Genomic DNA, 27,557 nt, shown 5'->3' on the forward strand with positions numbered 1-27,557 from the left:
ATTCCGCTCAGCTTCTAGGAAAACAGTAACATTAAATTACCTGGGACAAGTATCGTTAATTGCTTGAAAAACAAATAGACCGTTTCAAAGATATAAGCATTTTAATAACATTAAAACCCTGACGCAAATATGCGACGGCAGTCTATTTTAATGTGACTAGCCGTCGCATGCAACGGCAGTCTATGGGTGGGAATCGGCCGTCGCAGGTCAATGCGAATGAAAAATTCCCTACTATTGCAGTAGCGAACGTGTTAAAAGCCCAATGATCAGGAACACTTGGGTTTGGTTTCGACCTTCAAAAAGCTTACCATATGACTTAGGGGTAATCAGGATCAAACTGGAAACCTGCTGATTATAGGCCTACTGCACTATATCGACTCAGGTACAAAGTATGAATAGATAAACTGAAAATATAACCTACAACGAGAGTTATAAAGCCTCCCTTACATTCACTTAAATTTTATTTTGTATGCCCAACCTTCACATCCTAGGACGACAGTTCTAGCCCGGAACTGTTTTGTAAATTACTTCAGGATACTCCAAGAGAATTGGAGAATTATCACATAGTAGATAAAATCCATTGGCAATTGGCAGGATTTGAACTCGGGCAACGAAGCCCCAAGATCTAGCACTAGACCAGCTCGCTCCTTGCCTCTTCTCTCCATCCACTACACCCAAACTTTATTCCCAATCTTATATAGTTTATATTATATTCATTCAGGTAATTCATGATTTACATTTGAAAATGACTTGATGAAAAACAGATTTGTATTACTTAAAAAAGTAGGTTTTCATTTACTGACCAGTGTAAGAATTAGGATTGCAGCAACAACTTTAATACAAGATGTACAATTATAATTTATTTTTTACAAAACTAGCCCAACTTGCCAACTGAAGTCTTAAATAATAATCTAGCCATACTCTAAAATATGTAACACGCTTAAAAGCCTTCACTAATGCACATTGTATTTCCTCAAACATCGTTGTTGTCTTCTGGTAGTAATACTTTGTCAATTTTGTGAACAACTCCATTTGATGTCAAAATGTCACATTCTGATGCTGTTGCGCCATTCACCTGAAACAAATCGTTTTCATAAATTATTGCCAATATCTTACTTGGGTTTAGAAAATGTGAAAGTATAGTTAAGTTAGAATGTTATCAATCTTTAGTTTTATTTGAATGTTGTTTTCTTTTCTTTTCGCGCTAACTGCTTCGTCTGTTCAATTTCACTGTTAGACGTTTTAAGATTGTTGCAGCTTAGTAGCAGAGGAATCCACTTCGGAGTAAGAGTGAAACGTCTGTTAGTTAACATGATGTGATAATATTAACAGAAACTTACAACTAAGTAATATTGACTTTGACTATTGATACAACTATAACATTACATCCTCATGTTTAAGTCGTCAACTGTTATTTTAATCAAAATCGTCATAGTTGATGTGAGCCACAGACAGATCATGCTGATTTTAACTACTGATATTTCTTTCGAAATCACAACATTTTAATACCAAGTCAAACAGATGGGACATCTTATTGTGAGCTTAGTTATAGCATAGACAAATAGAATAAATATAGACCGTCAGCTGTGCTGCGGTTAGCATAAGTTCTGGTGTCCACCGCAAGGGTTGTCGTGTTGTTACAGCGCATACCGCTGTAGTGCTGCTGGTAGCCGACGACGGCAGCGAATCAAACACCAAGCAGCACATAGCGGATCCTTCCTTTGCCAGTCTATATTTACTCTATTTGTAGTTATATAGAAACGGTTGATGTTTATGACTGAAATATGTCAGAAACAAAAAAAAAATTTGAATTTGTTTTTTAATAGGCCTAAAAAATTGGCGACAGCTGGTCCATTATATAAGATGTCTACTTCAGTTCCGTATCCAAAAGTCAGTGGTAGGCCTAATACCTATTTTATTGACACATTCAACAACAAAAAAACTTCATATTAGTTTTGAATATGTTGACACATTCAATTGGAATATTATCCAGGTGTAGTTTTCTGAAGCAAGAGTATTGCACTCCTTTCATAAGATTGCTTTGTTTAGCTCAGCCCTTGAGGAAAGATGACCCTATTTCAAGTTTCAGTTTTAGCTTCACATTAAAATCGATAATATTTTCCCACTCTGATTTTGTGGTAGTTATTATGCCCTGTATAAGTTGGTTTGAACGTCTCCTGAAATGATGTTTTTTAGACATTATTTTTTATTATATGAAACCCAGAAAAGCGAAATAATATATAGATGAGTGACAGGCACCAGTGGAAATATGATTGAATTCCGACCCCTTTAATCAATTCACAGATTGCAAAGATTACCGTATGTCTAGATTTCTCCAATCTACATCACAGCTACCACTACAATATTTTTGTCAAATAATTAAGTTTTTATTTTTCAGCATTAATTGATCTTAGCATTGACTATATATACGTACAGGTATATATAGTCAATGATCTTAGTCAAACAAATTTCAGCAGTGTACGGTACTAAGAAAAATGTCTCAATCTTACCTTTATCCTACCATCTTCTTGTATCATTGAAAGCATGTTGAAATATGACGGAACACTGTAATGTAAATCTGGTTGGAAGTTGTCAGTCATCACCATCGTTTGACTTATGTGATTTTTCACCACCTGTTAAAAAGAATAATTACTTGACTATTGTATAATACCACGCTGATTGTATGAAGTTATTAAGTCAAACTTGAGGCCACCCCGTGGTCAAAAACTCGACAAAAATATAATATATTGTGTAAACTTCTCTATTTTCACCCCATGTTGTAAATAAAACATATGATTGGAATTTCTTCCATTTTTTATATTTTCTGTGTATATTTCATTGTTATTTCGTCACCATGACAACCCATATGGCCCATGTTATATTTTTTACCTAACCCGCCATGTTAAACTTCCCTATCCCAATTGTGATGTATACAACTTCTTTACTTCTTGAGTGATGTAAAGTTGAAAAAACTCACTCGGTGAGGTAATGAAACCCATTTAAATAACATTGAGTGCTTTACTTAAAAATATATACCTCTATGGAGCCAACGACGTTCAACGCTAGAAATCAGCTGTGCGCTTGAATGTTATTGTTATGCTTTAAAGTATTTTCCTAACCTAGCTTTTGTTTGTAAAAGAACGTTACTGTTAGAAGATGAGTGAAATGGATAATGAAAAATATTGTACGTAACCCCCATGTATATTGTCGGGTCAGGTAAAATCTTGTACGTTACACGTTACGCAAGAGCGTGTTTACATCACTTGGGTGAATTATGCAACTCGCTTCCGCTCGTTGCACAACATTCACCTGCGTGATGTAAAAACGCTCTTACTACACTTGTAATGTAAATAGCTATTAATTAATTTTATTGTGCTTATTTTAATTTATAAAGGAATTCTGCACATCTACAGCCAAATATCTCTCTAACAGTATTAGTCCAGGAATTTTAGGTATACAAATGCCTTTCGACCTAATAAATTCGGACTAAGTGGAAACTTTTCACAGTTCTTTAGTATGCCTAAATAAAGAAAATGTCAAAAGTCCCCATAAATCCCGGCTGTGCTTCAGCCGCCATCTTGGAAAATGGCGGCCAATTTTTTTTTTTGACAATATTTCACAAACTATTGGTATAAGAGAATTTTTGTAAATACAAAAGTTAAAGAACACCTAAAAATACATTTCTTTTATATTACAAGGTTTGCTCTATCTCTAACGTCTATTGAGATAAATAATAAGAATAGTTTTAATTTAAAATTCCCATGTTATTCTTATGAAGGAAAAGAAAATTGTTGCAGTTTGCTTATTTATGGATATATTTTGATCAAACTTGGCAAACTTATTTATTTTATAATAAGCTAGGTAATGATATTTAGCATAAATACACACTTTATAACTCTCCCCATAGCAGTAAACCTAGTACTCGTTAAATTTAAAGTTATTTACCTAAATAGGGATTCTATTTTACTTTTTCCTTTAATACTAATAGGGAAAAATGATTGTTAATATGTCTAAAAAAATGAATTTCCATTCGCCTGCCTGGATTTTTATAAAAATATTTCCTAAAAATGTAAAATAGAATCCCTATTAAAATAACTTTAAATTTCACGAGTACTGCTATAGGGAGAGTTATAAAGTGTGTATTTATGTTAAATATCATTAGCTTAGTATAAAATAAATAAGTTTACCAGGTTTGATAAAAATAAATCCATAAATAAGCAAACTGCTACAATTTTCTTTTCCTCCATAAGAATAACATGGGAATTTTAAATTAAAAACTATTCTTATTATTTATCTCAATAGCCGTTAGAGATAGAGAAAACCTTGGAATATATTGGAAGCCTTGGTGAGTCGGTGGCTCAGTCGGTAGCTTCGCGGACTTCGGGCCCAAGGCAGTAGTGTCGTGGGTTCGGATCCTGGTCACTGCCACTAACTTTTATCAGTACAGTTCACCTTTGTACTGTACCGGCTCACCCCTTGCTTTGCTGGATACGTTCCACGCACAGATCTGTAGTCTATGTGGACGGGCAAATGCAAGGGTAAAAGAGGCCGCCAACCTCTTTAATTAAAAAAAAAAAAAATAAAAAAAATAAAAAATATGTATTTTTAGGTGTTCTTTAACTTTTGAATTTACAAAAATTCTCTAATGCCAATAGTTTGTGAAATATTGTCAAAAAAGTAAAAATTGGCCGCCATTTTCCAAGATGGCGGCTGAAGCACAGCCGGGATTTATGGGGACTTTTGACATTTCCAAGAACTTGGCTTACTTAACAACTGTGCAAAATTTCTAGGTAGTCCAAATTTGTTAGGTCGATTTTCCTAATATTCTTCCACTATATTAATAGATGGTCCCTGCAATGTACACAAGCTGAGAAAAGAGTTTTCAAGGAACATGCTTGCCTTTTAATATATGGAGAAATCTGGCATTTCTTAAAACTACCTTTAGTTAAGACATGATTAAGACAATGTTTATCATAGTTCTACATATGTTTATTTCCTAATTTACATAGTATTTACTAATTTAACTGCATGTCAAAAAGTTGACGTCTAACTTTTTCTATAGACCCTAATGTAAGAAAAAAAAATTAAAAATACCATTCAAATTTATAGTTATAAATTTTTAAACATTGACTTATCTTGTGATTTACTAAATGTGTAAATCTAGTCATTAGGTTTACCTTAGTCATATATAAAGAATCAGACAGCATTTGCTGCAGACGAAGTTTGCCGATCTTTTGGAAAGCTTCATCACTTGGTACAAAAAATGTTTTAGGTTTGGTGAAATCTAAGTCAGAATTGTCAGATGACACTTGTTCCATAGCCTTCAGGAAAATTCTGCAATAACAATAACATTATTTAGCATGAGTATAGTATATATATTTGTTGAAGAATAACTACACACAACAGTATTGCCAGCGTCAACTTTACCACTGATCTTCATTTGCATGATAATCAGAAGTTTTACAATAAACGGAACGTATTTTAACATTGATAAATCATAGAAGATATCGCAAAACCAGTAATCACATGCTTTTTCTGACATTTTGCAAGGATAATGTTGTTAGATAATAATTGTACAATACTCTTTTGCACAAATCCGTTTAGATTTGTAGGGTTTTGATTCAGCCCGTGGAATTTAGATTTAGGCCTAAAAATGCTTTAAAACACAAATGCTTTAAAAGGAATGTGATTCAAATAATGTTTTGTGTACATGGCAATATACCAAAATATTAGTTTGATTAATTTCATATGGATTATACAACATTTCCCAGTAAATAGCCCTATTACTGAACGAAATGATTTTGTAAACAGTTTAAGTACTTACCTTAAAACAAGTAAAGTTAAGTTTATCCCTTAAAACAATCATTGATTACTTTAAATGGTAATTCTGAGCAATTATTTGGTCAACCCCAATTTTTTTCATACTTTACTACGGTCATCTCGATGCTCTTAGAAAACAAGAAACATATAATTTAAGCCCCGCAAGGCCATCGTGCAGGTTGCAGAGCGATAAGAACTTTCAAATTCCAAGCGATAACAGTGGCTTGCCAAGGTTAGTATATAGGTTGCGGGAGACGCGCGGAAGGCCAGTTGTGACAGTACCGTTATGGCTATGGCTAGTGGTTCCTCCGATAATCCTTTTTTATGTGACGGGTGTGAGAACACGTTACTTAGTTTCAAGTGAAGATCAGGAAAAGTTAACACTTTTTTTGTACGAACACAGCGTTTTGCAACGTACCAAAGTGTGTACACAATGTGGCAGGTTGATGACGTTAAATGAAGAAAAATACGACATGTTTAACTGTTGGAATAGAATCGAGTCTACACCATTTGTATCAGTGAAGTTTACAATGGAAAACCATCGCAACAGAACACTGATCCAGTTGCCGCTGACTCGGATGAGGACGTTTAACCCGGGGATTACTGAGGTAATTTCTATTTGTATATAACATATATTAACTTTTCGGGGCTGAATTATGTTTTTTTAGTTTCACATAGATATCTCTAAGGCCAGTTGCGACAGTACCGTTATGTTTGGTTAGGTTAGGTTAGGTTAATTCATAACCTAACTTATCCTAACCTATCCTAACTTAACCTTGCGGGTCTTAAATTATATGTTTCTTGTTTTCTAAGAACATCCGGATGACCGTAGTAAAGTATGAAAAAAATTGGGGTTGACCAAGTAATTGCTCAGAATTACCCTTTAAATATTGTTACACATACATTAATGGCTGTAAATAAAAATTAATACCTTAAAATATAAGTGTCTGGTTTGGTCCCGAACATTAGTTTGGGCTCAGATGGAATTTGTCTTTCAGCTGTCAATTAATTATGCTATCTAAGAAAAGGTCAATGGTATCAAGACCAGAGTTTGCACTGTTCACTTTACAAAATACCCCGTCACAGCAAACCTGCCGACTAAGTGAATTTTCAATTTCCTAAATTGATTTTTAATTATATCTATAAAATTATCACTTAGGTTTAACTAGTACCTATGTTTGTTGCTACAGGGAAACTAATAAAGTTTTTTTTTAGTAAAACAGATAAATAAGTTTGTAAAGTTTGATCAATGATCATAATATACCATAAACAAGCAAACTACCTACAACATTTTACAATATTCTCTATACAATACAATACAATACAAATCATCTTTATTCATCAAGTATTTTATAGCAAATACATGAATTGCGTCACAGAAAGGGTAAGAGAAACAAAAAATTAGGTATACAAGTATCCTAAATAATAGATTACAAACATAAATTAAAATATAAAATATTTCTAATCATTTAAATTACATAACTCTTCTATTGAATATAATGATTTAGATTGCAAATAGTTTTTCAATAGTTTTTTTTAAGTTGCTGTAATTATGTTCATTAAAAATATTTTTGGGTAGGCTAAATAAAAATTTGTTGCCAATGAAACTGGTCTTTTTCTCAAATAACTTCAATCTGTGTTGTTCTACATGCCTGGTGTTTCGTAAATTGTAACTGTGAAAATTTTTAGTTTGATAATCTGTACTTTTTACATGTAGAGTAGTTTCAAAAATGTATAAATCATAGATGGTCATTATACCCAATTTAGAAAAATACATTTTAACTGATTCTCTGTTTTTTATACTAAAGATAATTCTAAGAGCTTTTTCCTGTTGACGTAGAACTTTGTCCAGGTTTTTTTTTGTGGTACCACCATATAAAGCTATTCCATAAGCTATATGTGAATTTATTAAAGCAACGTAGATAGTTTTAAGAGTTTCAATGCTTGAGACACGGGACATTTGTCGCAAATCATAAATACCTGTTGTAGATTTTTTTACCACATGTTTCACATGCTCATCCCAGGTCAAATGCTGGTCTAATATTAGACCAAGGAATTTAGTGTGCTCCACTTGATTTAATTTTGAACCATTAAGATATATATCTAATTGTAATTTTAATCTTGATTGCCTTGTGGAGAAAGATAAAATATTTGATTTATTTGAATTTATTAGTAGATTTTTGTTTATTTGTGAATTCATTTACTGACAATAAATTTAAAAAAGACTTAACTTCCACTTCTCCTTGAGATTTACCTGTAATTGTTATGTTTGTATCAAGTAGATATAAAATACCATTTTCAGCTCAGTCACATAAATCCCACTTAAAAATTAATTTCGAGAAAAAGATCAGGAAAATCCGACTTAGAGAAAAATATCAGGAATAAAAATCTTTTTCAATTGCAAAATATTTTATAACTATTTGCATTTTGATTTGAAATTTCATAAAGAGAAAAATATCTGAAAATAATAATTATGTCAAACGCAAAATTTGCATTTGAAATTTGCGTTTGAATACAGCTATTCCTATTTTATTTTCGTGCAAATCCAATTTTTAAGTGGAAAAGATGTGTAAATAAAATTAAGTGAAAAAGATCAGAAAATATTAATTTATTTTAAACTTCAGAAAATTATCTAAAATTAAAATTAGGAGAAAAAGACCAGTGATTTAATTCTTAAGAAAAATATCAGAATCCATGGTGTTATGGTTTGTTTACATATCCATAAGCAGAAAACCATCTAACTGCTGGGAATTTTAAGTGCATCCAGTATTTAAGTTGGCTGCACGATTGGCAGAACTGCAGCTGTTGCAGTGACCTTGCATAGCCACTCATGATAAGCAGTAACGCAGTAGTGCTGTAAAGTATTCAGCACGGAATTCCAGAGAGTGGGAAACCACTCTCTGTAAATTTTAAAGATATTTGTTTTAATATCTTTAAAAAATTATAATTTAGAATATACAGAAATAAAATATGATAATCCATTAGTAAAACAATATACAAAATGAAATAAAATCATTAAAGCCAAATAATTTAGGTAAAAAAACATGGATTTTATTATCTGTTAGAAATTTCAAAAAATTATGTATGTCATTGAAAACAAAAGTTGGTAATCAAATAAGAGATTATTATATAACATTAGAAGAAATATTATTTGATTACTCAAAATATTATATAGATTTTCAACCTAACGACTTCTATAGAACACTTACCTATTACACTTATATTATACTTATACTATTATACTTACGGTATTTATTTATCTAAACTATTCTATAATGTCCCCAAGGTAGTGTACTTATGTTATCTTCTAGTATATATCTCTTATCATCTTTAGGTGATAGTGCTTTCTTGTTCATTTCTATACTATAAATATTGTGCTTATAACTTCTGATCGTGTTCATGTGCTTCATGATCTCTTTATTTTCTAGTAAACAGCATTTGTAGTCACTAAATTTAATCTCATTTTCCACAACATTTTTCTTCACACCTTTCGACTTCTTAACTCCTATCTTCTTTTCACGTTCATCATCCCCTTCCACGTTTGTTGCATACATCTTCGACCTTAACCCAACCATCTCTCTCATTATGAGACCATTAAGTTCATCCTTCATTTTGCCTAAAACTTTCTTGTTTACTCTAGGCAGACCGTATACATTATCTTCCTTATAATCTGAAGTATCGAAGTGATCAAGCATTCCTGCGATATCCTTGTACCAATCTTCAGTGAATATTATGTAAATCAGCGAGTCAGTGTCTGTGTACAGCAACTTGATTCTGTCTCCATATTTTGCCTTCATTACGTTGTAGTGAAAATCGTACATGAGAGTTTTCGACAGATCAAGAATGCTCATTCCTACGTAAATCGGCTTGTTGAATACCAGCTTAGTCTTAGCCATGTGAACTGCTGATAAATTTTCGGTGAAAATTGATCGTGATTTGAAGTTGGGCTTAGCAACTAGTTTATCAATCTGTTTTTCTTGAGTACAAAGTCTAATGTCTACACGATTGCGGATGTTTTCCATTGTCTTACCAAATACGCTGTTGTTCATGAGCTTATACAGATCTTTCTCAAAGTCATTTTTAGCTTTGGTTCTGAGTTCTGTGTTCAGATCAATATATTTATTTAGCCAATCTGACTGACTGAAGCTGACAACGCGGTGGATCTTTTTCAAGCGTAATCCAAGTGACAAGTATAACTTCAGATTTCTGTAGTGTAGCACGTACTTTTCTTTGTCAAATAATGTGGTCACAAGCTTAGTTTCCTTAGATCCTGGTGGAACTTTGTGTTCGGGTGCCAGAGGAAGATCTCTGTGGTGATCATGCAATTCCTTTGGATATTCAAGATCCACCTCTAATATGTAGCCAGTTTTTGAGTCATCAGGTATTGTAGTGACATCTACGTTCGTGTCACACCACTTAAAATCACCATAAGGCATGTACTGGCTCATGGCCCATCCATAAAGGTTGTTGGCATCGAGATAAGTCAAATAACTAGTATCTTTTTTGCTGTCGTAATCTTTCATATACTTGTTGTTTGCCTTAGCGTATCGGTGACAACACTGAGATACACCACCTCTGATTCCTTTCTCAATCATCATGATCATGTCATAGTCAGTCAACAATTCGAGCTTTACTCTAGTCATTTTCAACATAGCACTCCATGACATACCAGGAAGTGTGTAATACCATGCAGGATCAAGACCATAAGTTCTCAGGCATTCGTCTCTGAAATTTTCCATAACATCAGCTAAAATTAAGACATCGCTTTTGTTGTATAGTTGTGTGTAGTCCTGCAAAGTTTCGCACTGAAACGTGTTCCACACTTTCCATGCATGTTTATAGTCTTTACTGTCTATGGCTGTCTTATTTAATCTGTTATAAAAGTAACGCTTTCCTGGTAAAGTTGTGTCATTCATTTTCTCTATGGAATCCATGTAATCATAAGGAAAAACACCTTTACGAGTGAACAAGTCAACTTGTTCACTTGAAAAATACTTTAATGTTTCTCTGAACATATCCTTAGGTGTTATCTTGGCTAATCCTTCTACACTCTTGCTTAAGAACTTGAATGAGTCCAAAAATCTCAGTGTCATACAACCTGGAAGACTGACAGAAAATGATATGTAGCGTTCTTCGTTATTCGGTATTACTGTTACTTGCTCTTGTAAATATCCAAATTCCTTGATAAATAAGTGTGTGTCATAGCCAGCTAAGTTGTGAATAAACACAGGTACAAAAGATGGGTTCTGATAGTTCAAATTACAGTTTGAATGTGCAGCTCCTCTGTATTTTCCTGTTAAGTGGTCGTGGTCTCTTACTCGGTCATTACCCAATTTATAGCTACAGATATGACAGTGAGTTGCGGTAACATAATCATGCTGTTCTTCTTCACTTAATGGTAGCATAGGCACTACTTTATCGTAAATCTTCTTGATCACTAAGGATTCAATCTCCATTCTAGCTGCAAATATGGTAGCAGCATCCATTCCTACATAATCAAACAACTGGTTATAGTGTCCGTCGGGGCCTTTCACATAATAGCAGAAACTGACTGGAGTGTGCTTTTGATATTTTATAGTGTAAGGCTTATTCTCATCCATCTCATATGAAACACCCGATACATCCAAAATCTCTTTAGCCAGAACATCTCTTTCTTTCCCAATAGGATCAATACCAAGTCCTTCAGCTATTCTGTGAATATCCTCTTCTTTTTTCTCCAGTAAACACTCAAAATCAGCATATATAACGTAAGGAACACGCAGTGAGTTGTTGTAGTCTTTGAATTTTAACGTGTTCCTTCCTTCTTCAGGAAGTGATATGTTTACAGCAGCATAATTTTTGCAGTCTTCTTCGTGGATGCTTAACTTTTCCTTACTGCTGAATTTCCCAAGACATCGATCGCAGATATAAATTGTATGTCCATCTTTAGTCATTTGCTTTTGAACTAATGCTGACATGTTCTTAATCCAGCAGTAATGTGAGTTTGACTCATTTTGCATGTAAAATAAGTTTACATGTTTTTCTGTTTTATTTTTGGTGATCAATAGTGGATATACACAGTGTTTTTCATCATCGTATCCAAAGACATTAACCGATATTCCTGATTGAATTTCAAACTTGGGTATATCGTGCAATTTGAAAGGAAATTCAAATCCTTTTAAAGCATCATCAAATTCATGCTCATAATCCTTATACATATTTACTCTATCTGAATTTTTAGGTACGGGATGAAGAGCAGACAGAATTGACCAAATAAAACACTTATTATCATCATTTTTCACGTTGATTATAGCACGCTTCTTTTTTATGAATTCTGGCAAATCCATGTAAGAAGATCCCCTAAGTGGCACATACTTATTCACGTTCAACTGCAAACTCTTGATCCTCTTTAATGCCCAGTTTGAGCCTCTAGCATAAAACTCTTCCATTTCCCTTAAGATTTTCCCAGAAGCCTCAGAGTAAAAGTTCTGTAAATTTGTAGTTTTTAGAATTACGCTGTTTTCAGTCTTAAAATTTTTCTCCATATATTCTGCAGTTTTGCCAAGTCCTCGTTTGTAATCAGCCAGTAACACAAGATTGACTTTGAGATTCATGAGCTCAAGTTGTTCTGTTACTTTCTGGATAACAGTATTTTCAGAATCCACTAGAAATTGAGATGGATCGAGTATACCAGTAGTGTTGGTTATTTTGAACGTCTTCAATCTTCCCTTGAACGCTGTTTCAATCTCTACAATTTTGTTGATGCGTTTTCTCTCTCTAATCGGCTCAAATAGATCATCACTGAAGCTTAAGTCCTGCGCAACGCTCTGTTTGAACTGAAGATTTTGCGGCTTCAACAGAATCTCAATAATTTCGCTCTTTCGAAATTTCCTCGGAGCTTTTAGTCCATTTTCCCTGGCTAATTTCCTGAGCTCATCCACCTTCAACCCTCTCAGACATTCCTCATCAAACCGCCTGTATTTAGCCCTGTTAATTTGTTCTATAAGTTCACCTTTATTCATGTATGATATTCCTCTGATGTTCAAGTCCTTTGCAATATCTTTAAGATCCTTTACTTTTACCTGTTTTATCTCTGGTGATTTTGCCAAATGTTTCTTGGTCTTAGTGTGATGTGACCAGTTTTTGTAACTGATTTTTACATCACAATATTCGCAATGTTTAGTAGCTACTCCAAGGCTACGGTTTAAGGAGTTGTTCATTCTTTTATTCATCATGCTTGTATTTTATTATACGGTTAAAAAATTTTCAATTCAATTTTATATTGGAACCTTAATCCTTTAACACTCCTGTAGTTTATATGAGAACTCGATTCCTTTAACACTCCTGTACTTTATGTGAGAACTCGATTCCTTTAACACTCCTGTACTTTATGTGAGAACTCGATTCCTTTAACACTCCTGTACTTTCCCTCAATTCTCACATATTTTAACAGTTATTACCTGTTAAAATTAATCAAAAGAATACAACACGGATTTAAGATGATATAAATTTCCCTGTGCAATATGGTTAAAGGCTAGTTTTCGTATTTCAGATTCACTTGACTTTTTAGGTATTTTCACCTTATTTTCTCTTAAAATCTCCTTTACTATTCTTAGGCTATGGTTTGGGCTCTGACCTCCTAGTCCTAAAATGTTTGATGTAAGCCTTATCATACTGTTTTCAAAGTGTTGAAATTCTTCACAAATTTTACTCAAAACCTCCCAATTTTCGAAGGCAAATTGAAATTCAGGTTTTTGAATGAGAGATTGAATCCCACCATGCTCTTCACAAAACTGTTTGATGCTCATTTTATATTACAATGCAGTTTCTTTAACACATTGGTTCAATTTTCAAGAACCGAGATTCTTGAAAATAACATGTGAGAATTTACTTAATCAGATTTCTGGTAATATCGTAAGAGAATTTTGTCAGGGATACAACCACAACATATGCGACTGTACTTGTTCCTGTAATAGCCGTGGAAAAATCGAGGTCAATTTGTATGTCGTTCTTTGATCTGTCGTTCAATATCGGGTGAAGCGAAGTATCAATCACAATCAGTGGGTACAACCTGATGAACTGATCTAACGATAAATGTACATCATCATCACCAAACTTGGATCTCCGAAAGTTCTGATACATATCGTACAGAATCATGTGCTTGTTGTTTGTGATATCTAAGTTCTGTGATTCCTGAGGATATCTTTCCTGATTAATTTTCACTATAGCATTTTTAACCTTACAATGATCAAATCCACACGTATTTTTCTTCTGGTTCTTTGAACGATCGGTTTGAAGTCCGATGATGATAAACTGCGGATTGGTAACATTTCTGTATAAATTTGTAATATCGAATGAGAACGTGGATCCAGTCACTCCTTTGTGTTCTATACATTGCCACTGAAAATATTTGTACACAAGTTTATCGTTGTCGCTCAGAGATTTTAGTGAATCCATCAATTGAATTTTACTTGTCGGTGCGTATTCAACTATTGGGACTCTCAAAGTGAAACTTTCAATTACAATTTTTCCATCGGCAGGTTCAGTAGCACCAGCTTCTGTTCCTTTCCAGTGATATATCGCATCGTTATCTTCTGCACGAATAAACGAAATCTCAAAACCACCCTTAAACATTGGATAACGTAGACTGTCGAAAAATCCGAGTCCAAGATGTCCTAATGATCCATAAGCTTCAAATTTACCTCCACCAGTGAAATTGGAGACAAAACCACTTGAGTATAAAGTGTGTCTTTGACTTTGAGAATATGAAACCAACCCTTTGATTGTACTAGTGATTCCGGGATGTTCTACACTATCGATAAGATAGTTGTGTTTTCTCACTTCAACTCTAGAGAATAGAAATGCCGCAAAGTTATCCACTAGTTTTATTGTGGATCCATCTGCATATTCAGCTCCATCAGCCTTTTTCACAAGTTTTCCTGTGATGTGATACATAATTCTACCATCGTAAAATGAGTCTCCATGATCTAGTTTAAACACAGTGTAGTTATTGGGTGTGTTGAAATTCAGTTCACTAACAGGCATGACTGTTCTAAAGTCACTCCTGATAATATCGCTTGAATATTCGTTATATACTTTGTTCATCTTTGTTTATTATACAGATGAAAATTTTTAATCAAAGTCCGGATACACATTACCACTGGTAGATAATCCTAATCCCAATTTACGTTTAGCCCACATAGCTCCTGTTGTTACTAAAGCAGGCAATCTCTCTTGTATTAAGTCAGCATCATCAGAAATTACACGTTGCCACGCTTTCTTCTGCAAATCTTTATCAGCTATCCAACGATCCTCCGCATTCCTATGATCTCTGTACCAAATATCATGTTCTTTTGCGGCTGCATCCAGTTTATTTACACCTTGATCTCCTCGCTTCAATCTCTCTGCAAGTTTAGTTCCTGGTCCTAGGAATTGCATACCAGGCCAATGTAGTTCAAAAGGTAAATTGTTGATGATATCGTTTAACACACCTTTCCCCTCAATCATACTTTCCGGTAACACAGAGAGGCAACGCACTAAGTACTTTATTCCCTTTGGAGTTTCTATGAGTTCTTCCAGTCGATCACCAAGGAATTTCGCTAAAGCTAGTTTTTCGTTATGGAAATTGTTGTTCCCTGCTGTTTCCTGTGCTTGAATATAAGTTAAGCGTTTGACGAGTTCACTCAGATTGCTGACATATTTATATTCGATTGGATTTTCTGTGTACATTGCGAGACCAGAACCAGATATATCATCTTTTTTAGTGAGTTCTTCCCAAATTTGCTTAATCATCCCTTTGTACTTTCGCCCACCACTGGATTTAGGTTTGTTTGTGTTGGGATCGTTTCTTTGGTAAAGTGAATTTGTACTGAGTAAAATCTCCTTGTATGCTTCCCAATCTTCGTCTGTATACATGCCTTCTTTCTCAAAGAAATCGTTTTTTGTCAACAATCGCCATAATCCCTCTGTTCCTTTGTACTTCTTTTTCAGGTTTATCAGTATAATATCATCATTATCAAACGTTACCGGCTCTGACCCAATTTTCACCTTCTCTTCATTTTCATCATAATAAATTCCGAACTGTTTATCGTTAGCTCTTGGGAAGTATCTAGCTGCGATTAAGCCCAGCCTAACCATTTTAGTGTCCAACAGCTGTTTTAGAGATTTATTTTGTCTGAATGATTCGCGTTCTGGAGTAGAAGGAAGGCCTAAGGGAGAATCGGACATGTCCTCACTTTCACTGAATTCCTCATCTTCAAACCTGATTGCTCTGTTTGGTTTAGGTGTACTTGTGGCAAATGCTATCGGAACTATATCTTTTGTAGTTGTCTGTTCATTCTTCTCTTTAATTGCTTTCGTTATAGGTTCATACTTCTTTTCTCTTTGTTTAATTTCGGCGATATCTCGCTGATACTGAGTTTCGAATTCTGACCTAAGTTTCTGTTCTAGTTTGGCCAGTTTCCGAGCTTTAGCTGGAGTTAACCTCTCTGGTTGAATGTGCGTAGATTTCGCAGTTTCTTCTTCGTCACATTCACTTTCTTCCCTTAATAATTCTCTTTCGATGTTACCTATTCGTTTCGCCTCTTCTTTTTCAGCCATTCTGAATTTTTTGAGTAAATCTTTTTCGATGTTACTCAGTCGTTTAGCTTCTTTAGCATTCATCTTTATTATATGGAGAAAAAAATTAAACGTCGAACGTAAATTTACGTTACGTTTTCACGTTTGACGTTACGTTTTCACATTTGACGTTACGTTTTCACGTTTGACGTTACGTTTTCACGTTTGACGTTACGTTTTAATGTTGGTGTTACGTTTTCACACGTATTTCACATTTCAACATACACATGTATTTACCACGTTTCTTTGTCATGTTTACCGTTAAAAATCCGTAAGGAATATTCCAACATTCCGTGCAAATGTTTTCGAATTGTTCTAGCGTCATGTCTGATCCTACAAAATCTTGGTAAATACGTTTAGTGTAATGTTTGTTTTGACTGAAAATACAGAGGAAATTTACGTTATTTCTGATAACCTGCATATCAACTTTACCATAACTTTGACTCAAATAAACACAGGATATTTTCTTGTGACGACCTCTGATAAAATAATCCTTAATTTTTTTTTGTTCTTCCATTAGACAATCGTCAAACACAACGAGAGAATTCTTTTGACATTCATCAAGAGGGATGAGATCTTCACAATGTGCGAAAAAATGTGCGATCTTCTTTCCACTTTTATTTTCTATTTTCTCATAGTGCTTGCGAAGTTCCGAATAAGCTTTCTGCTCAATCGACTTGCTAAACACATACAGATGTTTGAACTTGATGCCTTTTTCTTGACATATAAGATTGAGTAATAAGTTAGTTTTACCACAACCGGAACTACCAACAATCAGCGCTCGAATAGGTCTCGGTAAAAGTTCGGAATTTTTTTCTTCCCTATAATAAACAGTGATATCCATTTATTATACAATGAAAAATTTCAAGCTTGTTGGACAAACATCTGTACTCACTCTTCACCTTGCACAACCAATGCATTTAGATGATGGAGATTATAAGATAGCCTTAACGGGATTTTATTCAGACAACAACATCGCAAATTTAAAGGAAAAAAGTCAAATTTACTTTTGTGTGGAACGCTTGGAAGAAGGGCAGATATCAAACAACATCAGCAGTTTTACTCTCGATCCTGGTTTCTGGACTCTAGAAAAAATTCAGAGCAAATGCAGAGAATACATTTCTTCTCTGTCTGCTGGTGTTGATGCACAAAAATTCTTGTTAGCTAAATACAACGATAGAGTTGTGATATATTCTCCTGTAAAATTTTATCTTGACCCTGTTATTTGTGACCTCATTGGATTTGAGAGAAAACCAAGCAGTAGTGACGTCAACAACTACTATAAAGTGAACGAAACAATTGTAGGCCAAAATACTCCAAAACTCAGGGCAGTAGATGTGATAGAGATCCACTGCAATCTAGTCGAACACAGTTTTGTAAACCATGACACACATTGGCACAAACATGACGAAACTGAAATTTTGTATCATTTCTTCCCAAACGTTCCTCATGGTTACAAAATATCAGAAGTTCCCCAGGAAAAGTTTTATGTTCCACTGAAAACTAGTGCAAAAACTATCAGAGAAATCAAGGTAGTTATCAAAGATCAGGACAATCAGTTACTACAAAATGATGGTGTGAAAAATATTGTGTATCTAAGTTTAGTTAAAGTTTAAGTGATTTTAATGGATAATATCCATTAAAATTTTAAAGTGATGTCTTCTGCAATTCTTGCTCATAAAATGAACCTTCTATGACTTCACCAGATAAGTCCTTAATTTTGTAAGTCACTGGAGCTGTGTTTTGAATTTCACATATCTCAAAAATCTCTGTTGACCAGTTTCTTCTATATTTATTGCTAAAAATATTTTTCTTCACTGTTATTCTAACTCTATCTCCGATTTTCAGCTTAGCTTTTGTTGGCTTTTGTGTTTTAAAACGTTTCAGTAAATCATGTTCGTTATCCTTTGTTACCTCTTTTGGTTTCATGCCGATAGTTCTGTGCTCACTGTTGTTGTAGTTTCTCAGGATGTTCTGCAAAATATCAACCCATCTGAAACTTTTACGTGCTTCGAACTGAATTTTCATCCGACCATTCAGAGTTCTGTTAAAACGCTCTATGATTGCACTTTTCTCTTCGTTTTCAGTGTGATACATTTTTATGTCGTGTTCCTCTAGTAGTTTCTTAAATTCTCTGTTCTCAAATTCTAAGCCTTTATCTGTGTGCAATAGATTTGGTGGTTTATGTCCAATAGCACTTGCTCTCTTCAAAACTACTGAAAATGCTTTCGTCACATCACTTCCACTTTTTCTCGTCAGTGGTTCTGCCCAAGCGTATTTAGAGAACGTGTCAATGACATTCAGCATGTACTTGTACCCATCATTTTCTGATGCATATTTATCCATTATTACCAAGTCAGCAGCCCAGAGATCATCAACCCCCAGTGTGACTATCTTTCTCTTAGGAAATTTCTTTATGACAGGTTTATGTAGTTCTTGAGCTTCTTTTAACGCTTGTTTTCCTGTTAAGGGTTTGACTTCTTTGATTACTTGGGATGGTTCTGGTGCTTTAGTAAATGTACTTTTTTCGTGGTTACAAATTTTGCATACAGATTTTAAGCGCCATTTATTGTTGGTAGTTTTCACTTGTTCAACATTTAAAGATGCTGTTTTCTTGCGACATTTCGAACAGTATAATTCCATTGTTTATTATACGTTGCAAAACTTATCCATTAGTATTAAAGAAATCTATTCTATATATAAATGGATGACTTAATTACAATGATCGAACAAAATTTATTGAGGTATAACGAAACACCAATTACCATGCTTTTAGACATTTTTGGTGATCCATGGTGGAAAGCCAAAGACGTAGCTGAAGCTATTGGTTACATGAACACAGATGACGCAATAAGAAGACATGTTGATGAAGAAGATAAACTTTTTTACCAAGACTTGAACAACCCCCGGGCTGCACGGGGGTTACATCCAAACACAATTTTTATCAATGAATCAGGTTTATATTCATTAATATTTGGATCAGAACTTCCAGCAGCAAAATCATTTAAACGTTGGGTGACCTCTGAGGTACTTCCTTCTATCCGTAAATACGGTGAGTACAAACTAAAACTTGAACATCAAAATGAATTACTGATAATAGAAACCATGCTTGAAATTAAGGAAAAAATCATCACAGATCTTAATCGAGAGGTAGAGGGTTTAAAAGTAGATAGAACAGAACCTACTGATGACGAGAGAAAACACCATCAACTTGTTTTAATCAAGAAAAACAACAACGATGATTTCCCATATTATGTTTTGAGAATCCAGAAATGCAACAGGGAAAGTAGAATAGAGGAACTTAAGGTTGATTTCTCAGATTTAGAAGTTATTCTGTCAATCACAGTACCTAACAGTATCACCCTTTACAACAGGATGAAAGAACAACTACTGATTGAATGGGTTGGAAATCACTTTTTCTCTTATTTGAGTGAAGATGAACTGAAACAAAAAATTCTGGAATTGCACATGAATTGTTGAATATAAAATGGTTTAATTTTATGGGCACTGCTCATAAAGTACGTCGCTGTTTCAAAGCAAAAGTATTAAAGTATTGAGTATTAAAATTTTTATCTGTATAATAAAGAATGGAGAATTTTGAATCATTAGTTTGGAAGGAGTTACGGGAACCTCATGGAGTTCTCACGGATAAATTTGTCATGCGATTCGATCGTTATGTTAATTGGGAACTTTTATCGCAACATTATGGTGTTCATGCACCTATCGATATGTTTAGAATATATCAACACAGGTTTGTTTGGAAAATATTACTGCAATACCGATTATTTACTGAAAGTTTTCTCGAAGAGATGTCTCCTAATTTCGATAATGATTGTTGGGAGGTATTAAGCAAATACCAAAGATTATCGGAAAATTTTATTCGTAATCATTCCTCAAAAGTTTGCTGGGATTTGATAGAAAAGTATCAGGATGTCAGTGGAGAATTTATGGTTGAGTTTAACATACATCTACAAGTGGAGCAAGAATAAATAAATAGTGCTTAAGAAACTATAGTTTTAATAGCGATTCGCTATTAAAATTTTTATCTGTATAATAAATGACACTACATAAACATAAAATTAATCTGTCTGAAAGGCAGAAAAATAAGCTTAGAATTGCATTAAAAAAACAAAAGAGTGCAATTATTGGGCTTTCCAACGATCAGCTACAAGGTAATGACTTCATATTACTTACGGATGGACAACAGAAGGCTATACTTAAGGCCCAGAAAAATAACAAAGGTTTGCGGCTTACAATCACTTACGAACAATTACAGAAGAGCAAAGATGGGGGATTTCTTAAGGAGATTTTAAATTTTGTTGAGGATAAATTGCCCTTTGGTTTGGGCAAAAATGTTGTTAGACCCCTAGTTAAAAATAAAGTAGCTCCTCTCTTAAAAAACAAATTCATCCCTTGGCTTAAGGAGCTTATCGACGGAGAATTAGACGAAGTTATCGAAGGAAGTGGGTTAAAACGACAAATCAACAGAAAATTAGACTCAATATTATTAGAAGCCACACAAAAAAAGTCGAACCATTAACCTTAGGTGATGTTGAAAATTACGCAAAACAACTAAGTATCAACAACTTTCGTGGTGTTTTTATGCGCGATACTTTACCATTAAGACCGCATAAGGTTGAATGTGGAGTAATTAATTTAGATAGTATTTTTTCACGTGGAACTCACTGGACATGCTATTACAAGGATGGCAGTAACGTAATTTACTTTGATTCGTTTGGAGATGCGAAACCACCCATTGAATTGATTGACTATTTAAATGCAAAAAACATACAATATAATACAGACTCAATTCAACAGTATGAAGATCCTCCAATATGTGGTCATTTGTGCTTAGAAGTTTTACGTAGGTTATCAAAAGGTGAACAATGGAAAGAAATCTCACGTATAATAAAGAGAGATAAATATGTTTTTAAACAGTGGTTTTAAATTTGATCGGTTTGGAGAGGAACTTGACACAACAAGAAATTCATCAGGAATTTCGGAATCAAGATTGAATGAAAAACTTACAGAGTTACGAGTGAGTAATACTTCAGAAATTAATGAGAAAATAAAGCAAATGCAAGTTGAATTTAAGAACACAGCTAATTCAAAGTTTGATGAGGTAAAACATGATCTTTTAGAGAGAGCAAATAAACAAGTATCATTTGAGAAACATTATATCAGTGTGAAAAAGAAAAGGATTGTTAATGCGAAAAAAGCAATCGATAAAACTGATGTGGTAATAAAAGAACAGTTGGACGAAGTGAATACCAAGATTGATGGTATTCTCAAGGGTCTGGAAGTAACAGATGATTGTATAAAAATTAAAAACGGAAGAAAAATATGTGGTATAAGTCGCAGTAATAGCGCTTATGATGCGATAAATGGAGTCGAATTGGTTGAGGTGTATAATAGGCTACACACAATAGAAACGAAATTAGGTTTGGTAAAACCGGTTATTCATTTGTAACAAGCATGTTAAAGAAATTTATTTTATATAATAAATGGAAGGCTTACAAAATATTCTAAACAACCTGAATGGATACACAAAGATTCCCGATCTTGAGAAAAACAAAAAATTCGAGGTACTTAATCTAGAAATTGTTGAAACATCTTTCGGTAGCCGAGTATGCATTACAACTAAGGATTTCCAGTTCTTACTACCAGAAAGTTGGACTTCAAAGTTAACACCAGAATATATTAATACCATGAAAAATGCAAATATTTATGTTGAATATAAGGGAACTACAAACTTGCCAAACGGAAAGAAAAAACACAACATAATTTTCTCACAGTAATTTGACTAGCTGAAATGAAATTTTAATAGCTTTTAAGTTATTAAAATGTTAAAGGATAACGTTCCTAAATAAATGTTCTGTGAAGTATGTGAGAAAGATACTGAAACTAATAGTTATGAAGGGGAATTTGTGTGTGCTGAATGCAGTGCTATAATTGTTAGGTACGTTTTACCTTTTCAAAATATCACTGAGGTTGATGCATTCAGAAAATATTTTTATCAGAGATTACCAGAACAGTTCAGCTCTATAGCATCCCTAATATACGATGATTTTTTAACATTTAAAAATAAGTTCAATGAGATAAATATAGGACATGATTCCAGAAAGTATTTTATAAGCTTCGAATTAGTGTTATGTTTTGTCCTTAGAAAATTTATGTATGAAAGCAAACTGCAAGATTTCAAACAACTTACGCGAATGTATGTATCAGTTAAGGATAACAGTGTATCTAAACTAAAAACTGTAGCATTTTGTTGGCAAGTGATGAATAGGTTGGGATGGGATAAATATTTTTATCTCTGTAATAAAGAAACAATGGACCAAGTTCAAAACTTTATTAATCAATTTGCCGAAAACCTTCAATTACTCAATGTGGGTTTGCCTAAAGACGAACTGATACTTGTATTGGAGCGAGCTCTAATGCCATATTTCATGGATTGTCCACATGACACCTGTGATCCACATGAGAATACATGCACTTATGTGGCTAAAAAAGGAAACTTAAAAGGGAAAATTTGCGGAAAACCTTGTAAAAGTAACTATTGTTTAAATCACAGTAGACGTATGTTTAAGACAGAAAATCAAAAGCAATAGATTTTGCAAATGATTGTATTTTAATGGGTGGTCACTCATTAAAATGGACTTCGTGTGACGTAGCGCTAACCGGGTTAGCGGTTGGCATGATGCCTGACTGCAACTGAGTGATTCTATGTTACAGTCAAACTACATTTAAATTAAATTTTAATTTTTGTTTTATTTTTTTATTATTTATTTTATTTTGTTTTTTTTTTTTAGGAAAGGGAAATAAGGTAGGTACATTTATTTAATCATTAAATAGAACCCCACTGTACAGCTCAGGCGTTGGCAAAGCCAACGCGTCTCTGGCATCACGCCAAGACTCAGCAAGTGGTTACTCATTACTCCTTACTTCTCCAGAACTGGTTATACTCTTCAACTTCCATCATTTTGTTTATTTGCTTTCTAAGTTTGACAAAGTCTCTGAATGTAATTGACAATTTTTGAAGCTTAGGATAAGTATCAACAAGTTTTCCAACAATTCTTAGGCTCCGTGCATGACTTTCTGAAATACTGAAGTTTGTTTTAACATGTTGCCCCCAACTTTCCTCATTTACACCTTTATTAAAATTTTTGAAATAAATTTCCAGATATAAACCAAAGGCCGCACACAAAAAAAATTGTTTTGCTTGATACTTCTTTAAATAATCACTGCACTTTGTCAAAAATGTAAATACTGCTTCATGATTTTTCTTGTCTGGTAGCACTAAATCACTGACACTATGACTTGTTACAAGCAGACCAACAAGCTTCAAGTGTAATTTTTTCGGATCATTCATTTTAGCAGGTATTAGCTCCAAAATCTTTGCTAGTCCATAAACAGGCCTCTTTGGAATCAATATTTCACCACTTGCAAACTTATTCTTCACATCTTCCAAATCTCTTGTTTCAACATCACTGAGAACTTTAACGCATTCTTCATGATAGGATTTTAACTTCCTCACACTATTATAAAAATCAAAATCTGGATCATATGCAATCTGTAAATATTGCGACTGAGAATTGGACATTGTGCACAGCACACTGACAGTGTTACTTTCCTTATGCTGTAGTGAAGGTCGCACAGTGCATCGCATGCAGTTCTGCCAATCGCACTGCCAACTTAAACGCTTGCGCACTCAGATTTACCTGCAGTTTGATGTTTATGGATCTGGATTGTGGATTTGGAGTTTATTGATCTCCTAATGAATTTCATTATTTTTGGGTCTGATCTTTTTCTCTGAGAGTTAAATCACTGATATTTTTCTCTTAATTTTATTTACACATCTTTTCCACTTAAAAATTGGATTTGCACGAAAATAAAATAGGAATAGCTGTATTCAAACGCAAATTTCAAATGCAAATTTTGCGTTTGACATAATTATTATTTTCAGATATTTTTCTCTTTATGAAATTTCAAATCAAAATGCAAATAGTTATAAAATATTTTGCAATTGAAAAAGATTTTTATTCCTGATATTTTTCTCTAAGTCGGATTTTCCTGATCTTTTTCTCGAAATTAATTTTTAAGTGGGATTTATGTGACTGAGCTGAAAATGGTATTTTATATCTACTGTATCATCTGCATACAGACATACAGATCCTCCAGCATTTACAACTCCTGGAAACCCCCTTATGTAGCAAAGAAATAACAAGGGACCCAGTATAGATCCCTGTGGGACACCATACTTTACGGTTTTGAAGTTAGAAAATACATTTTGGGTGTATGCATATTTGGATAGTATGATGTATGTCGAATTTGAACACATTGTCTCTATAAGAATAACATGGAAATTTTAATATATAAACTAAAAATTTTTTTTGAATTTTCTCCGTAACCAATAACCGTACAAAAACATTTTGATATACTAAATTATTTGTGTTTTAAGCTCTTTAAAAAGGTCTGGAGAGAAATTGGGAAATTTTGTGTTTTGAGGGTAAAATTTAGAAAACCCTATTTTCCCCCATAAAACCCCCGTTAAACCCTGTTCCCATGGTCCAATCATGCTGGTTCGCGAACTCATTTAAGTTTATGCCTCCCTACACCTTTAAAGCAAATTTCATCAAAATCGGATAAAAATTACTCGAGTTATCGTGTATTTACGGACACATATATATACACATATATAAAAATTTAAACAAATGGTGTTTTTGGCCTCTGGGGACATCAAAATGAAAAAAGGAAATCGGTCCCGGGCCTAGGTCTTACCATGCCACCTAATAGCTACTTCCATATAGGAAAATTTGCTAAAACATAAACAATTCCAATGTTCTTATAAATAATGTTATGAAGAGTCACATGCTGTCATTACTTGTAAGTTCCATTCTGATGGAGGTACTCCCCAGCTGTCTGGTTGACTGGGGACAGAGCCTTGTTGATGATATGGATAACTCCGTTGATGCACTGACGGTCGGCTCGCTGTACAGAGGCACCTTCCACTGCTGCCATCACACGAGGACCTACGTTGGTCGTTACACCTGCGCGGTACAGCTGAATACGCAATGGGTTTTGCTCGTCCAGGGACATTAGCTTCTGGAATAGAGTGTTTATCGTAAATTATAAGTTAATTATATGACCAACTGTTATGTGGCCGAACCACAACGTGGCTGCTTTGAGGTTCACCCACCGTTACTTTGGGAGACCTAGCCCAGGCGTTAATTATAAAGACCAATTGTATGTAACGTAGGTAAACCATAACGTGGATGCTTCAATTATCATCCATAGTTACTTTAGGAGATGTAGTCCAGGAATAAAACACAAAACTCGTATAGAAATATTTATTTTTCTTTGAAAATGTACAATAAAACAAAGATTCTTAAGGTTGAGTAACTTGAAAAAAATGTGAATAGTTTGTACATCTATTCACTAATAAAAAAATGATATAAATCTATTTTTAATTTTTTTGAATAACATTTTTTAAACCCAATGTTTATACAAGTTTTAAGATCATCTTACCAGGACCCATTATTCAAGGCCTTGGGCTTCAGCTCACCTCCATAGGACACATTCATTAAAACACCTCTCTCTATCGCTTCCTACAATCTGCTTATCCTACTGATATTATAAATGAGAAAGTTTGGATGTATGTATGTATGCTTGTGACAAGTAAACGCAAAAAAACTGGTCGGATCGGGCTGAAATTTGGTGTGATGATAGCTCACATTCCCGATTAACATATAGACGCATTCTTATCTCAAAAGTCCTTTCGGGCTCCGCCCCAGTGGCTCTGGAGATTCCCTTGTTAACCTTATGAGTAATCATTTATATTAAAACGTGTCAGGGTTTTTTAATTTCACGATTCTGAATCAACCACTTGATGGATTTTCATATCACTACGTGTTGAAACAAAGATAATTTTCAGAGCTAGGGAATGTCGAAGCTATTTTAGTTAAGGGTTTCAGTTTTTTAGATTGTATAGACCTATAATCGGATGAAAGAAATAGGTGATCATGTGATATTTGTTTACAAGACGATTCTCCCTATTCGCAAAACTGCCTGAATTTTTCTTAATGCGTGTAAACTAGCTGTTCTGAATTATATTCAGTTTTAATCGACTACTTGATTCCCGTACATAGGACGGGCCATCAGCTAGTTATGTATAAACTAAGGGGTATCAATTGCAAAAGCATAAATATTCAAGATCATATCCAATTTTATTATTAAAACCAATAGTAATTCTATAAGAATTCCAGTGATTTATCCCTTGAAGCTCCTATTATTGTAGGAGGTAGCCTTTTAAAAAGAACATGGAAGAAATTTCAAAATCAACACAGTATCTCAAAGACCTTCATGTAACATCTGTGTATTAATAAAAAGAATGAATAACAGTTAAAAATAAGTTATTAATAAAGGTAGCAGATTTTACTTACCTGATTGTTGTTCATTCTGTCTGTTTTTATTCGCCCCTGGGTTGAGTGGAACAAAACAAATTTACGGGCCTTCTCCTTGTTGCTCTTTAGAGAGCTGAGGATTTCTGCCGGGAGTGCTGTAAAATAAAGACTTAATAAGTTGCCTATGTATTATTAAAATTTTTGTTGGCATTTCTGCATTTGCTTATCCTGTATGTGCCTATCTACACCTTTGGGATGGATTAAAATGTTATGTTATGGATCACCCTAAACCCTAGGACTTTTATTATTTGAACCAGTTAAACTAGATTTTTCAATAAGCAAATGAAAGGAATGCTTTAGGAAATCTTAAAATTATTGATAAATGTCCATGCTACAAGGGCTGTCGGTAAAAAAAGGTAAGCTCCATAAGCTCCTTTCACAACCAAGTAGTAGTTCAAATCGTAGGCCAGCTCAAAAATCCCCTAACTATAATCACTACCTTAAAGAAGACAAATGAACAACCATAACCTATACCGTGCAAATATCCGTAAAAAATTGTGAAAATGCTTAAAGCACCTCTATAGTCCATCCAGCACTCCTTATGCACAATTCATAGGTTTAAACACTTTATCTACTTTGTAGAGGAGGTCTACTTTGCACCAGTAGAGTTGAAATTTAACATCTTCAACAGTATTTTTATGTATTACTTTGATATATGCTTTCCTATTACTAAATGTA

The 27,557-nt window shown here is 34.0% G+C and overlaps 1 protein-coding gene across 1 annotated transcript in view; it reads right to left on the reverse strand.

Moving 5' to 3' along the window:
* Window positions 1–823: 823 nt before the first annotated feature.
* The window catches only part of LOC128991442 (transforming growth factor-beta-induced protein ig-h3-like), a 42,307-nt gene continuing 15,573 nt past the window's right edge, over window positions 824–27,557 (reverse strand). Inside the window, exons 10-14 of the mRNA XM_054414318.1 lie at window positions 26,859–26,974; window positions 25,301–25,521; window positions 5,178–5,334; window positions 2,511–2,633; window positions 824–1,075 (exon numbers count right to left, since the gene is read on the reverse strand). Coding sequence (XP_054270293.1) covers window positions 974–1,075; window positions 2,511–2,633; window positions 5,178–5,334; window positions 25,301–25,521; window positions 26,859–26,974 — 719 coding nt within the window. The 3' untranslated portion in view covers window positions 824–973. The remainder of the gene's footprint in view (window positions 1,076–2,510; window positions 2,634–5,177; window positions 5,335–25,300; window positions 25,522–26,858; window positions 26,975–27,557) is intronic.

The sequence above is a fragment of the Macrosteles quadrilineatus genome, unplaced genomic scaffold (genome assembly GCF_028750875.1).
Source record: "Macrosteles quadrilineatus isolate MER2022 unplaced genomic scaffold, UCM_ALF_1.0 Scaffold_4__1_contigs__length_99947679, whole genome shotgun sequence".
Lineage (NCBI taxonomy): Eukaryota > Metazoa > Arthropoda > Insecta > Hemiptera > Cicadellidae > Macrosteles > Macrosteles quadrilineatus.